The sequence below is a fragment of the Betta splendens genome, chromosome 21 (genome assembly GCF_900634795.4).
Source record: "Betta splendens chromosome 21, fBetSpl5.4, whole genome shotgun sequence".
NCBI classification, from domain to species: Eukaryota; Metazoa; Chordata; class Actinopteri; order Anabantiformes; family Osphronemidae; genus Betta; species Betta splendens.
Window position 1 is genome coordinate 2,194,020 of NC_040899.1, and position 12,906 is coordinate 2,206,925.

Sequence of the window (12,906 nt, forward strand, 5' to 3'; positions counted from 1 at the left end):
GTAAATGTTCCACGAGGGAACAAAGACGGAGTCAGACCGCAGCTAATTCCTTGGTTGTCCTGTGCACACTTGGCGAGTAAAGCTGATTCTGATTCTGAATTAGAATTTTCTACAACAGCAACATGTAAACTGTTACATTTTGCAGTTGATGTGTTGGAAGCATAAACTCTTTCAGAGTTTTACAAAGACTGAATACCACAAATAAGACAGTTGTTAGGGTTATGTTGTTGCTGAATCCTACCACAGAAGCTGTTTCCACATCCTTTAAGTACAGAACCTTAACCCTCTATTAATGTGCAAGTGCTCACCTCCATGTTTACAACTAAGAATTTTTCAAAGATTAAAACTGAGTCAACAAGTGGTTAGTGTTAAGCTGGAAATGATGAAACGCTAGTAATTGCATCATTTGTTGATGGAGGAGACTCATCTTGCACTAACACCTCTGATTGCAGTGGGGTCGTCTGGTGACAGCAATGAAAGCAGGTGTGAAAACCTTTGTGAGCGGAGGCTAATTAATCCAGAGTCAAAACCCCAGCGGAGGATGTGAGTGATCTAGGTATTACAGTATGTAGTGATCTTTGGTTGCATCATATTTGGATGTCCTTACATCACGCTGTTCAAAGGTCATGAATCAGCTGGAAAGCTTGTTGTATACTTTGACCAATCAGTTGTTGCATCATGTGCTGCACCACAGATGAGGTACCAGAATTACACAAGCAAAATGGATGACTTTTAACTTTCTCTTTTTAATAGAACCCATCTTACTTTTATATTATGAGTAGTTACTGTACATGTACTGTGTAGGAAGGTCCTTTGGTCACTACCAGCACCTTTGGATGACATTTGTTTGGAATCTGCAAGTTACAAACCAGAAAGTGGTGCAGAACCTTGACACTACAACTTTTTGATTATGAAATCAAAAAGGTGCATATATCTGTCGCATGCGTATTGTCTGTCTTTAATAGTGTAATAGTAAGAGTGCCAATATTCCCTGAGATCCACGTATCAGGATTTATGACTATAGGATTTACCAACACAGTCAAACCATGTGTGAAAAAGGCAAAAATTATAGTACAGATATTTGAAAAGAGCAGCACAAGCCAGTGAAGTGTTCTATAGGTTTTTACTGTGACGCTGACAGACACATGATCAAAACACGTGTAGCCGAAGAAAGTTGAACAGTAGCTGCATCCATTACAGACTATTTATTTGGTAGATTTACTGATGTTTTACTTTGATTTGATTCAAAAGCATGTTATCACCAAAAAGAAGAATAGTGCTTTGGTGACTCTATGGCTGCTGTAGCGTTCAGGTTTAACCTTTAATAACAGACAGGCCTCTTCCCTCTACAGCATGTTTATCTCAGAAGAGCCAGGCTTCACAATCTGAAGTGTAACAATAAGCTTGATAGATTTTCTAAACCAGGGGTAAAAGCAGGCATACAGCAGGGGGTTGAAGCAGGAGTTGGAGTCGTACAGACATAAAATAAAGGACGCAGATGAAGCATTGACCACAGCATCCTGGCCTGTGACTGTGACACAAAAATATGGAAACATGCATATTATAAACACAACTATAACGATACCCAGAGTCCAGGCTGCCTTTAACTCAGACTTTGTAGCTGTTACACTCACTGAACGATAGTGTGAGAAGGCTGCAATGTGGGACCTCATGGCTCGAGCCTGAGCTACAGCCACTACAAATACTCTGATATACAGAACAACAATAATAGTAATAGGAAGAATGAAGATAATAATAAAGTCCATCAACTGATAAATAACACTGTTATAACAAACACACTCTCCATCACAGGATTTGAACCTGCCTGGTTGTTGTAATTCATCTTTCATCCTTATGCTGGCATAGAACACAGACCAGAACCAACACAGTGACACACACGCCTGAACTCTTTTAGGTGTGACCTGGGTGGAGTAATGCAGAGGGTGACAGATGGCCACATAACGGTCAATAGATATGAGCACCATGATTCCTATTGATGTACAGGTACCAATCCAGTCTACAACAAAATACAGGGTGCACATCTGGTCATTGAAGAGCCAGCAACCATTTACAAGATTAATTTGATGTAACATGTTGAGGCCCACTAGGAAATCTGACACAGCCAGAGAGAGAATGAGGAAGTTGGTGGAAGTACGGAGCTGCCTGTGAGAGAAAGACAGCAAGATATGATTCCAGCAGCAAGAAGTCTATAAACATATCAGCTTCATTAACGTGTGGAAATATAGGTTAGTAACAGTGAGTACTTGAAGTGTGAGATGGAGATGATGACCAACAGGTTGAAAGTCAAAGTGATTGCAGAAATGAAGCACAGAACAGTGTAGATGAGCACAGAATGAGAGCGGGGACGCTTTGGTTTCCAGCAGGAGGTGTTGAGCTGTGGGAAGCAGAGCTCAGCCTCCTCCTCCATCATCATCAGAGAGAAGCTGCTGAGCTCTGGCAGCTCTGACCAACAATCTCTCTCTTAAGGTAAGGTGTCCTTAACCCCTCCTCTATCGTTCTCCACTACTGTGTCTAATATAGCTACACAAAACACTATAGTTAGAAAAAATATCAATGCCTAAAACTTGGACTTTAACTACACGTACATTTTGCATGTAATTTTATCACATAAATACCAGGTATTTCCCACTTAATGTAAAGTCTTTCAGTTGTGTTAGGGTTATGCAGTTAAATTGCATAACTTAAGAATAAAGGATTACATTAATGGAATGCAATTTACTAACTTAATGATGGTGGTGGTCTAGAATGGTGTGACCTGTATCTGAACAAACCTTATGATACCTAATGACCAGGTAAAGAAAAATGTTATTTTAATAGTAACTATTTTATCAATTATATTTAGGTGAAATTTGTTTTGCAAGACAGGACATACTTTATTGATCCCAGTTGTTTTCTGCATTTGACCCTCAACATGCATGCTGCAGCAAGCAGCAACACATGGGCACTAATGTTGTGAAAAGATGTGCTCAAGGACACACCTGGTTGTGGCAGTTGGCCTTTCACGCCACTAGGGCGCTCCTGTGTGGGTCATCTCAGTTCATTTCCTGCCTGTGCTCTGTGTCATGGTTTCAGTGTCATGTCCTGTACTCATGATCTTTACCGGTTGTATTTTGTCAACTTCCTGTTTAGTTCCTATTTTGCTCTGATTTCCTCCGTTTTTAAGCTCCAGTTCGACTCTCCAACATTTATGTCTCGTAAGTCCAGCCGTGTACCCGTTTTGGATCGTGTTTTTGACCACTCCTTGTCTGCTCCCTGTCTGTACCGTTGCCTGGATCTTGCTTAAACCTGTGTACCGACCATTGTGCATTTTGCGGAGTACATTTTGTTTTTACCATGCTTTTCACCTGGCCTGGGTTGCAGGAGGACCTCCGCTGGTGTTTCACGAACCTTACTAGGGACTACGCGGAAGCACCCAGCCCGACGGTCCGGAGGAGGAGTACTGGTGGTTTGACTACCCTGGCGTGAGGACGCTTTTCGACAGGCTTCTCTCCCTGCGGAAGGACTTGGCATGCGCTCTGTGCGCAACACCCGCCAGCACTCCACCCCCTCGTCGGCTCAAGCTCCTGTTGCCGCCGCTCGTCGGCTCAAGCTCCTGTTTGCCCCCTCTCTCTCAAGCTCCTGTTTCCGCTCGTCTCGTCTCACTCTCTTTGTCCGTCCGGCTCGTCCTCTCTGCTCACTCTCCTTTTCCCCCGTGGCTCCTCAATCTGTTGCCGGCTCAAGCTCACGTCGCAACCCCGTGAGCTTGCAACCTGTTCCAGTCACAGAACCGCCGTCCATCCCAGTTTCTCAAGCCACAGCATTAGCGTCCACGACTGTCCCAGTCTCTCATTTGGATCCGGCCCATGCAACACTGCCTTGACGCCTGCGGGGAGGGAATCAACATCCCATCATCAACGCTCCAGACGACGTCTGTGGAATCCCAGGTCTGACGCCCAGGTCCCGGAGGGTTCTGCTCCCATGACCAAGTCTCCCTCTCCTCCAGCAAAGAATTCCTCCTGTCCTCCAGACCACCCCCCCCATGGTCATCGAAGGCATACCTGACAGCACTTTCAAACGGATCTGTCTCCAATGCTGGCTGGCGCACTTCCTAAACACCCTCATTCTTAGGACTCCTGCACTTTTTGAGGCCTTGGGATTCATGGAGCTGCGGTCGGACTCGGCATCAACCCCTGCGTATCAGTCTGCCTCAGCCCCTGCGTCTCAGCCTGCATTCATCACAGCCACCACACAGCTTCTTGCCTGTTCTGACCTCTGCTGCACTGGCCACCCAGCTGTGTCAAGCTCCAGCTCAGCCACATCTCGCTTAAGCTCCAGGCCTTGTCGGCCCCAAATAGGAGGCCGCTCCTGCCCACATCGGCCCAGAAGAGGCCGCTCCTGGAGTTCCCGACTGGATTACGCCGGTACTGGACCCTGTGTCTTATGCTCTCTTGTGTGCAGGTGTCTTCCCTGGAGTTTCCTGGTGGTTCTTGGAGGAACACGTCGGCTCCCGCCCCTGGTGGACAAGGAAAGCCACACCAACAACAGTCTCCAGTGGCCTGGAGATGACCGCACCAGCCTTGGCTCCTGTGCCTTCTGCTTCTGTGTGTGCAGGTGCTGCTTCCAGGTTTCCTGGTCTGCCACCGACCACGTCTGCCTGTTTTCTGACTCCACATCTTATCTGTCCTGGTCTCCGGTTCTGGCTCTGGCATCTCATCTGTCCTCGTCTTTGGTTCCCTTTCTAAATCTTACAATCAGTTGAGACCTTCTCCAGGATTTTACTTGCGCCTCGTCTGTCCTCATCTCTGGTTCCGGCACCCCGTCTGTCCTTGTCTCTGGTTCTGGTCCCGGCTCTTCATCTGTCTTCCTTCCTGGCTTGTCTCTCTCCTCTGGCTCCGATTTCTCGTCTGGCGTCTGGTTCTAGTTCCTTGTCGCCCCTCGTCTCTGGCTCCGGTGTCTCGTTCGGTTTCCAGCTCTTCATCTGTCCTCGCCTCTCGGCTTTGGTTCTGGCATCTCGTCGGCCCGGCCCGGCCCTATGCTTGTCTCGTCGACCTGGCAAGGCCCTATGCTTGCATCGTCTGCCCAACTGGTGGCCTCACCCTTCTACCATTGGGGTGGCGCTGCCTCCTTTGTTGACGGCCACCTCAAGCCTCCGGCCTCCGGAACAGCTCCCCACCTGGAGTACGCCATCCTCTCCCACAGCGGTGGCACAGCCTCGGCTGTCGCGGGTCGCCTCGTCCCCTCAGCCTCCTGAAGCGATGTTCGCCTGGAGGACGTCGTCACTCTTCAAGGACTATTGGACGCGTCTTGCTCAGACGCCTGCCTCCTAGTACTTCAATTCCGCTCTTGGGCACTCGGTGTGCCATTCCGGCTTGGCGGCTGCTGGGCCAGGACTCGCCTCGACTCCACCTTCCTTGAGAGGATGATCTGGACTTTGTGCCACTCCCCCTTGTCTTGGACTTGTCTTGTCCTCTCCCCGACCAACGCTATAACCACTCAGCCACCAGGCCACTACTGTACATATACAGTACAGACCAAAAATTTGGACACACCTCATTCAAAGAGTTTTCTTTATTTCCATGACTATGAAAATTGTAGAGGGCATCAAAACTATGAATTAAACATGCGAAATTAAATACCTAACAGAAAAGTGTGAAACTTTTGTCATATTCTAGGTTCTTTAAAGTAGCCACCTTTTGCTTTGATTACTGCTTTGCACACCCTTGGCATTCTCATGATGAGCTTCAAGAGGTAGTCACCTGAAATGGTCTTCCAACAATCCTTTTTAGGAGGTCTCAGTGATGCTTAGCGCTTATTGGCCCTTTTGCCTTCACTCTGCGGTCCAGCTCACCCCAAACCATCTCGATTGGATCCGTTCACCTTTTCTTTTTACAATATATTTAAACCTGAAAAACAAAATGCAACGGTTAGAAAATAAGTTGTGCATTAAGATTTCCATTTTTCTTTTCATTGTAACAAATCAGTGTCTTAGCAGCGTTCTGCCTCATCTTGATTCAGCATTTCAGAATTGATTTTAAACCTGTTGTGTCACTTACAGGTTTCAGAATTAGAATTACAATCAGTGAATATGGCACCAGGACACCCTAGGCCAGAGGTCGATGATAGACTTCGTAGTCATGTCATCTGACCTTTCGGCCATATGTTTTGGACACTCGGGTGAAGATAGGGGCTGAGGTGTCAACTGATCACCACCTGGTGGTGAGTTGGATCCGCTGGCAGGAGCCTGGAACGACTTGGCAGACCCAAATGTATCATGAAGGTCTGCTGGGAACGTCTGGCCGAACCCTCTGTCAGAGGAATATTTAATTTACACCTCCGGGAGCCAGCTGAGGTGGCTCAGGCATCTAGTTCGGATGCCTCCTGGTTGCCTTCATGGGTAGGTGTTACTGAGTACTGAGTGCAATGTAAACATAGCTGTAACAATTACAATATAAAATCTACCAATTAAGATCTTCTATTGCCCAGGAAATTATCTTACTGTTGGTAAATGTATATACCTTCACTCCTGAGCCAAGCAGATGTCTGTGTACTAATAGTCTGCAGTGATTTCTCTCTTTGACAACCTCCTTGCCCGTGGGTAACTGGGATGTGCCCTCCTACAGTATAGAAAAGGACAATGTTACCTTTATTGTAAATTGTATTACTGTAATAGTCCTACAAATGTAATGGCTATGTCACACAAGCTATAGGTACCTAACCAGATAAGCAACACTTTTTGTAGATGTGACTAATTACTGTAGCTTGGAACACAACACAGTTACCATACATGTTAGAATTTGATGTGAATTTGACATGTGTAACAGGACGGCTGTTAGCCGTCCCTGTCAATGCTTTGATGTTGTTTGATGTTCATGTTTACATTACCTGTTTGTTAGAGCGTGTGCTCTCTGCGACTATGGATTAGGCGTAGCTTTTAACTTGTGTTTTGTGTCATGCTTTTTGTGAAAGATCAGGAGCGTCTTGTCCTTTACTGACTCACCTGTTACCTGCCGGCAGGAGCAATCAGCGCCTAAGTAAACTGGGTGCAGAGCAGTGCAGGTGTCACCTAACGGTTGAAGGTGAATGCTGTGAACTAAATAAACAATCATGATTTCTTAGACCAAGCTTTCTGCTCGTGTCTTTGGTATCGGTGACATCTTGAGAGACTCTGCAACAACAATGGGCATCTGTCTCCTTGTAGACTGTGTTGATCAGCAAGAAGCACCGTGAATTTGCACTGAAATCCAAGCCTGTCTAACATTGCATTACATATCAGGCTGTTTAAAAGCATTGTTAAAGGGGTCATATTATGCAAAATCCACTTTTCAGACATTTTGGGGCGTTCCTCTTTTGACTCTATGGGTCATATTTTCACACACTGAGCACGGTAGAAGTGCATTTCCTCCTTTTTTCACATTTTGAGACTTTACCCAATGGAGACAGACCTCGTCCTACTCAAATCGTCCTGAAACCGTTACAACCGTGTTGTCAGAGGTGCAGGAAGTCCTCCCTGCAAATCCTGAACCACCACCCACACAATGATACCAAACCAAAACTGGACTTCCGCCATTTCCCCCCTCTCACTCACCGCGAACAGATGAACATGGCAGCGCCCAAGTCTTTCCATAGAAAGTGTTCCGTTCTTGGGTGTTTTAACCACACCAAAATCTATTCACTTTACCAAGGGATCAACAAGTAAGGACTTTGTGGGTCACTTTTATTTTAAACGGACCGGTGCCAGAAACACTGCCTCAGCATTTATAGGTATGTGCATTTCAAACGAGGGTGCGTACAATGCTGTATTTGTTTCACGGCTCCTGTTGGAAAAAAAGGATCCATTCCTACAGTCCGTCATCCACACATTGAAGTAAGTACATGCTTGATACTTATGCTTTAAAATGTTAGTTTGTCTGTTTAAAATGTAGTAACCCATGTGTGAAGTAACTAGCTATGCTATAGCCAGTCGACAGAACCTTTGTCCCCTTCAAATGTTCTTATGTGCACATAGTAGTACAAATACATACAAAATCACACAAAAAAAATATCAAAGTCAAAATGAGGCCCAGTAGTTTGTGTGTGGCCTCCATGTGCTTGTATGACCTCCCTGCAATGTCTGGGCATGCTCTGTTGTGAGTCAGCTTCCAGACAGCCAGAGGGCACTCTGGCTCACGTGGCATTAAGGCCCTCTTGGTTGGTTCTTTGTTTTTTCATTTCCTGTCATGAAAAAAATCAACTCGTGCAAACAAAGCAGAGATGGACCCCAATGAATGTACTACAGAACCGATATACTGTAAGGATTAATTAAGGTGGAGATGATCCGATGAAGGACTGAGGGTGGCGGTTGAGATGGAGGCCCGGTGGGGTAAAATCCCGTGAGTAGCCATGGATGTTTCAATGTCCAGGGTTTTTTGCACCGCTGTAACTGACGTATCGGCAGTCGGTTCTGTAAAGTTAAAAGAATCAGGCGACAAGCAATAAACAGCCAAAACAGACTGACGGCGAAACAAACGACGCCGCGAGCCGGCAAAGTACAAATTGTCTTTAATTGCGACTCGGCCACCACCCTTAAAGCGACCAAAGTCCAAGGTGTCGCTATTTACCGTTGGAAGCGCAGATTGTCCGACCTGTGCATAATCACACTCCTAATTTCTCCAAAGCAAAAACAAGGTGTCCAAACAAAAGCACATACCCAACAGTTGTGTGTAATGCCAACATTGTTTCCTGAACAGACTCAAAAAAGAGACTTTAAAGAGACCGTCAAGATCTCTTTAAAGTACATGATCAAAACTTGCAAATACACATTTAGCAAGAAACATAACCTGGCTGATGTCCCATCGTGTGATGTACGTGTAATAATAATTCAGCGAAAGTGGAAGCACTGGTGGGAAGCTCAATACAGCACTGATTAGAACGCCAGGTGCAAACGATTATCAATCAAGCTACCCCAGAACAGACGACTGAAAACTTGAAGTCCCTACAATAAGAGCATGGAACTGAAAGGAGCACTGCTGATCATCACATTGCCTGTAAAAACAGGTTCAATAAGGTCATGTGAAGCTTAATTTTGAATGTCTGAAAAATGGGATCTCAATCACTAAAAAAGTAAATCTGAATGTTCGCAAAGTAGGATTCAAAAAGTTGCAGAGCCATTCATAACACAGCAGAAAATGTAAGCATTTTCAGGTATTCTAATCTTATTTTCAGACGTTTGAATCAATTTTTGTATTCAAAATGTTGGTTGTCCAGGTAGTTTTACTTTTTTACCCTGTGGATTGATGCTGTAGTATTTAAAATGACAAGATAAGACGAAAAGACAATATTTAATTAGACAAAGTAATAAAGAACTTTTAATGATTTCTTTTTAATTTTAATAGAAATTTATAACTGTTTTATTAGGGGAAAGAATCATTTGAGTGATACTATAATCACTGCTGGTGGTTTGTGTGTGCATATAAATATCTAATATGTCTAATAATAACATATAAATAAGTTGATTAAAGCTGATTATAAATACACAACATACTCCTTGATATTTAAATATGTTTTGTTTATTTTGTCATAATAAAAGTATTTTGTGAGTAAATTGGTTCCTGTAGCGTTCAGGTTTAACCTTTAATAACAGACAGGCCTCTTCCCTCTACAGCATGTTCATCTCAGAGGAGCCAGGCTTCACAATTTGAAGTGTAACAATAAGCTTGATAGATTTTCTAAACCAGGGGTAAAAGCAGGCATACAGCAGGGGGTTGAAGCAGGAGTTGGAGTCAAACAGACATAAAACAAAAGACGCAGATGAAGCATTGACCACATTGTCCTTGCCTGTGACACTGACACAAAAATATGGAAACATGCATATTATAAACACAACTATAACAATACCCAGAGTCCAGGCTGCCTTCAACTCAGACTTTGCAGCTGTTACACTCACTGAACGATGGTGTGAGACGGCTGCAATGTGGGACCTCATGGCTCGAGCCTGAGCTACAGCCACAATAAATACTCTGATATACAGAACAACAATAATAGTAATAGGTAAACAGAAGTTAATAATAAAGTCCATCAGCTGGTAAATAACACTATTAGAACAAACACACTCCCCATCACATGACTTAAACCTGCCTGGTTGTTGTAATTCATCTTTCATCCTTATGCTGACATAGACCAGAGACCAGAACCAGCACAGTAACACACACGCCTGAACTCTTTTAGGTGTGACCTCAGTGGAGTAATGCAGAGGGTGACAGATGGCCACATAACGGTCAATAGATATGAGCACCATGACTCCGGTTGACGCAATGGAACCAAGCCAGCTTAAAACCAAATACAGAGTGCACATCTGGTCACTGAAGAGCCAGCAACCATTTACAAGATTAATTTGATGTAACATGTTGAGGCCCACTAGGAAATCTGACACAGCCAGAGAGAGAATGAGGAAGCTGGTGGAAGTACGGAGCTGCCTGTTAGAGAGACAGCAAGATATGATTCCAGCAGCAAAAAGCCTATAAACATATCAGCTTTATTACCATGTGTGGAAATATAGGTTAGTAACAGTGAGTACTTGAAGTGTGAGATGGAGACGATGACCAGTAAGTTCAGAGTCAAAGTCAGCACAGAGATGAAGCACAGAACAGTGTATATCAGCACAGAATGAGAGCGAGGACGCTTTGATTTCAGCAGGAGGTGTTGAGCTGTGGGAAGCAGAGCTCAGCCTCCTCCTCCATCATCATCAGAGAAGCTGCTCAGTTCTGGCAGCTCTGACCAACAACCGTTTTTATAATGTATGTGTCTTTAACCCCACCTCTATCGTTCCCCACTACTGGGTCTAATATAATTATATACTATAACTATCAATGGACTTACTGCTGGTGGTTCTGTGTATAAATACAAAACAATAAATACACAGTGTATTTCTTCATTTTTCATTATTTTGTCATAATAAAAGGATATTGTAAAGATTTGGTAATTGTCACAGTTTGAGAAGTTTCCGGTTTCTATTTTGAAGGACTTCCTGTTCTGTTCATTCCTCAGCTGTTTCATGTCATCCCTGGTTCTCATCATGCACACCTGTCTGTGTTAGTAATCACTCACCAGCATATAAGCTCCAGGTCTCACACTAGCCAGTTGCCAGATTGTCGCGTGTACTCACTATACTGTACTTCCCAGCATTGCCGTGTTTGCTTACCTCTGATATCGGTCCAGTTCCTGATCCTCGTTACTCCTGATTCCTGTCTGATCCTTGTCTGTACCTCTGCCGTGCTTATCTGCTTATCTGGTGACAATCTTGCCTGTTTTGGACATGAGCCTGCCTGCACCTTATTTGTACTGTCGCTGAGCCTTCCCGTGTATGACCCTGCCTGACTGACCGTGATTGTATCGACTAAAGCCTGCTACATTTCAACCTTCAACCTTGTCTGAAGCTGTGCATGTGGATCTGACATCTCCGTGGTTCTGACAGAACAATCTGGCCAGAATTGGACCCAGCCGGCTCCCAGGTACGTTCCAAGCTCGTTTTTTTTTTTTGTTTGGAGGAGGTAGGGGAGGAGCGCGTGCTCCACGCCACACCTGCCCCCACGCCGGCCTTTCAGATTACGCCAGTCCTGGTCGCACCACCGATGTCCCCGGTTTCGGCCAATCCATCAGTCCCTGCCTTGACCTCAGTGTAGACATCTTGCCCAGCTCAAACTCAGCTCAGCCACGTCACGCTCACGCTCCAGCCTCGTCCCAGCCAGGTTGCACAACAAGCCGGTCAAACACAGCTCTAGCCTAGTCGGGTCCGGCTCCCGCCCCGTCGAGCTCAGCGGCCGTCCAGCCAAACCAGGTCTTGACTCCTTTCTCTGTTGATTCGGGAAAGGCCGTCCCTGCCAGCTCCAGAGAGCAGGGCGCACGCAGCCCTGTCGGTCTGGTAGCAGCGGCCGTTACTGTCCCCGTCGTTCCTGAGGAAGCGGTTGTGTTGCCCACCGCTGGTCCTGGAGAGGTCATACTGATCCTAGTCGGTCCTGAGGAGGCCACTCCTGCCTCAGTTTCTGTCGGCCCTGAAGTGAAGGAGGTTGTTCCAGCCCTTGTCGGCCTCCAAGGGGAAGGTCGTTCTGCCTCAGTTCCTGTCGGCCTCCAAAGGGAGGTCGTTCTGCCCAGTATTGGCTCTAAGGAGGAAGTCATTACACCCAGTGTTGGTTCTACAGAAGTGGCCGTCTCCGCCCTGTCGGTCCAGAAGTGGCCGTCTCCGCCGCTGTCGGTTCTGAGGAGGCCTTTCCAGCCCTTGTCGGTCTTACCTTTATTGTACTGTCGCTGAGCCTTCCCGTGTATGACCCTGCCTGACTGACTGTGATTGTATCGAATAAATCCTGCTACATTTCAACCTTCAACCTTGTCTGAAGCTGTGCATGTGGGTCCAACATCTCTGTGGTTCTAGAAGTAATGTCATGACGCAAATAAAGAAGTGAAAAGTGATGCAACGCAGTGAAACTGACTCAGAAACTGAGTGTCACAGTCGCCACAAACACTTACATATACAGAACCAACAGTAACAGTAATTTGAATGAGAGAGATGAAAATTAAACCTGTAACGTGATGAATATTATTGCTGAGGAGCACGCACGCCCCGTTAAACCTGCCCGGTTGTTTGAAGCCATTTTTCATCACTATGCTGACATAGATGAAAGAATAGATCCAAAACAGGCTTTTACTGTCACACTGACAAAAACACGTATAGAAACAAAAGTGTAGCTGCATCCGTGTAGACTATTGAGCTGGATGATTTACTGACGTTAAAGTGATACAGCCACAATACAAGTCTTTATCACACAGGCCTGACACTGAGCCACCACGAACATCTGTTCTGCTACATTAAACACCCGCACACACTCTCAAGTAAAGGACGTAAAACTGGCCAGTGGATTAACATGCGTGTTATCA

The 12,906-nt window shown here is 45.4% G+C and overlaps 1 protein-coding gene across 1 annotated transcript; it reads right to left on the reverse strand.

The window, feature by feature from the left end:
- Nucleotides 1-862: 862 nt before the first annotated feature.
- LOC114846965 (trace amine-associated receptor 13c-like) lies at nt 863-5,363 on the reverse strand. Its single transcript, XM_029136247.2, has 3 exons — nt 5,321-5,363; nt 4,261-4,513; nt 863-2,163 (listed from the first exon to the last, which is right to left on the reverse strand). Exons 1-3 carry the CDS (start codon nt 5,361-5,363, stop codon nt 1,347-1,349), a joined length of 1,113 nt encoding a protein of 370 aa, XP_028992080.1. The 3' UTR covers nt 863-1,346.
- Nucleotides 5,364-12,906: the final 7,543 nt, after the last annotated feature.

What these genes read in the sequence shown, in the direction of transcription:
- LOC114846965 (XM_029136247.2), bottom strand. Translation starts at nt 5,363, where the DNA reads ATGGCACACCGAGTGCCCAAGAGCGGAATTGAAGTACTAGGAG. An exon ending in CGGAATTGAAGTACTAGGAG is followed by an intron (nt 4,514 to 5,320) that starts GCAGGCGTCTGA and finishes CTTGTCCACCAG; the next exon opens with GGGCGGGAGCCGACGTGTTC. An exon ending in TGCAGCAGAGGTCAGAACAG is followed by an intron (nt 2,164 to 4,260) that starts GCAAGAAGCTGT and finishes TTTCTCTCACAG; the next exon opens with GCAGCTCCGTACTTCCACCA.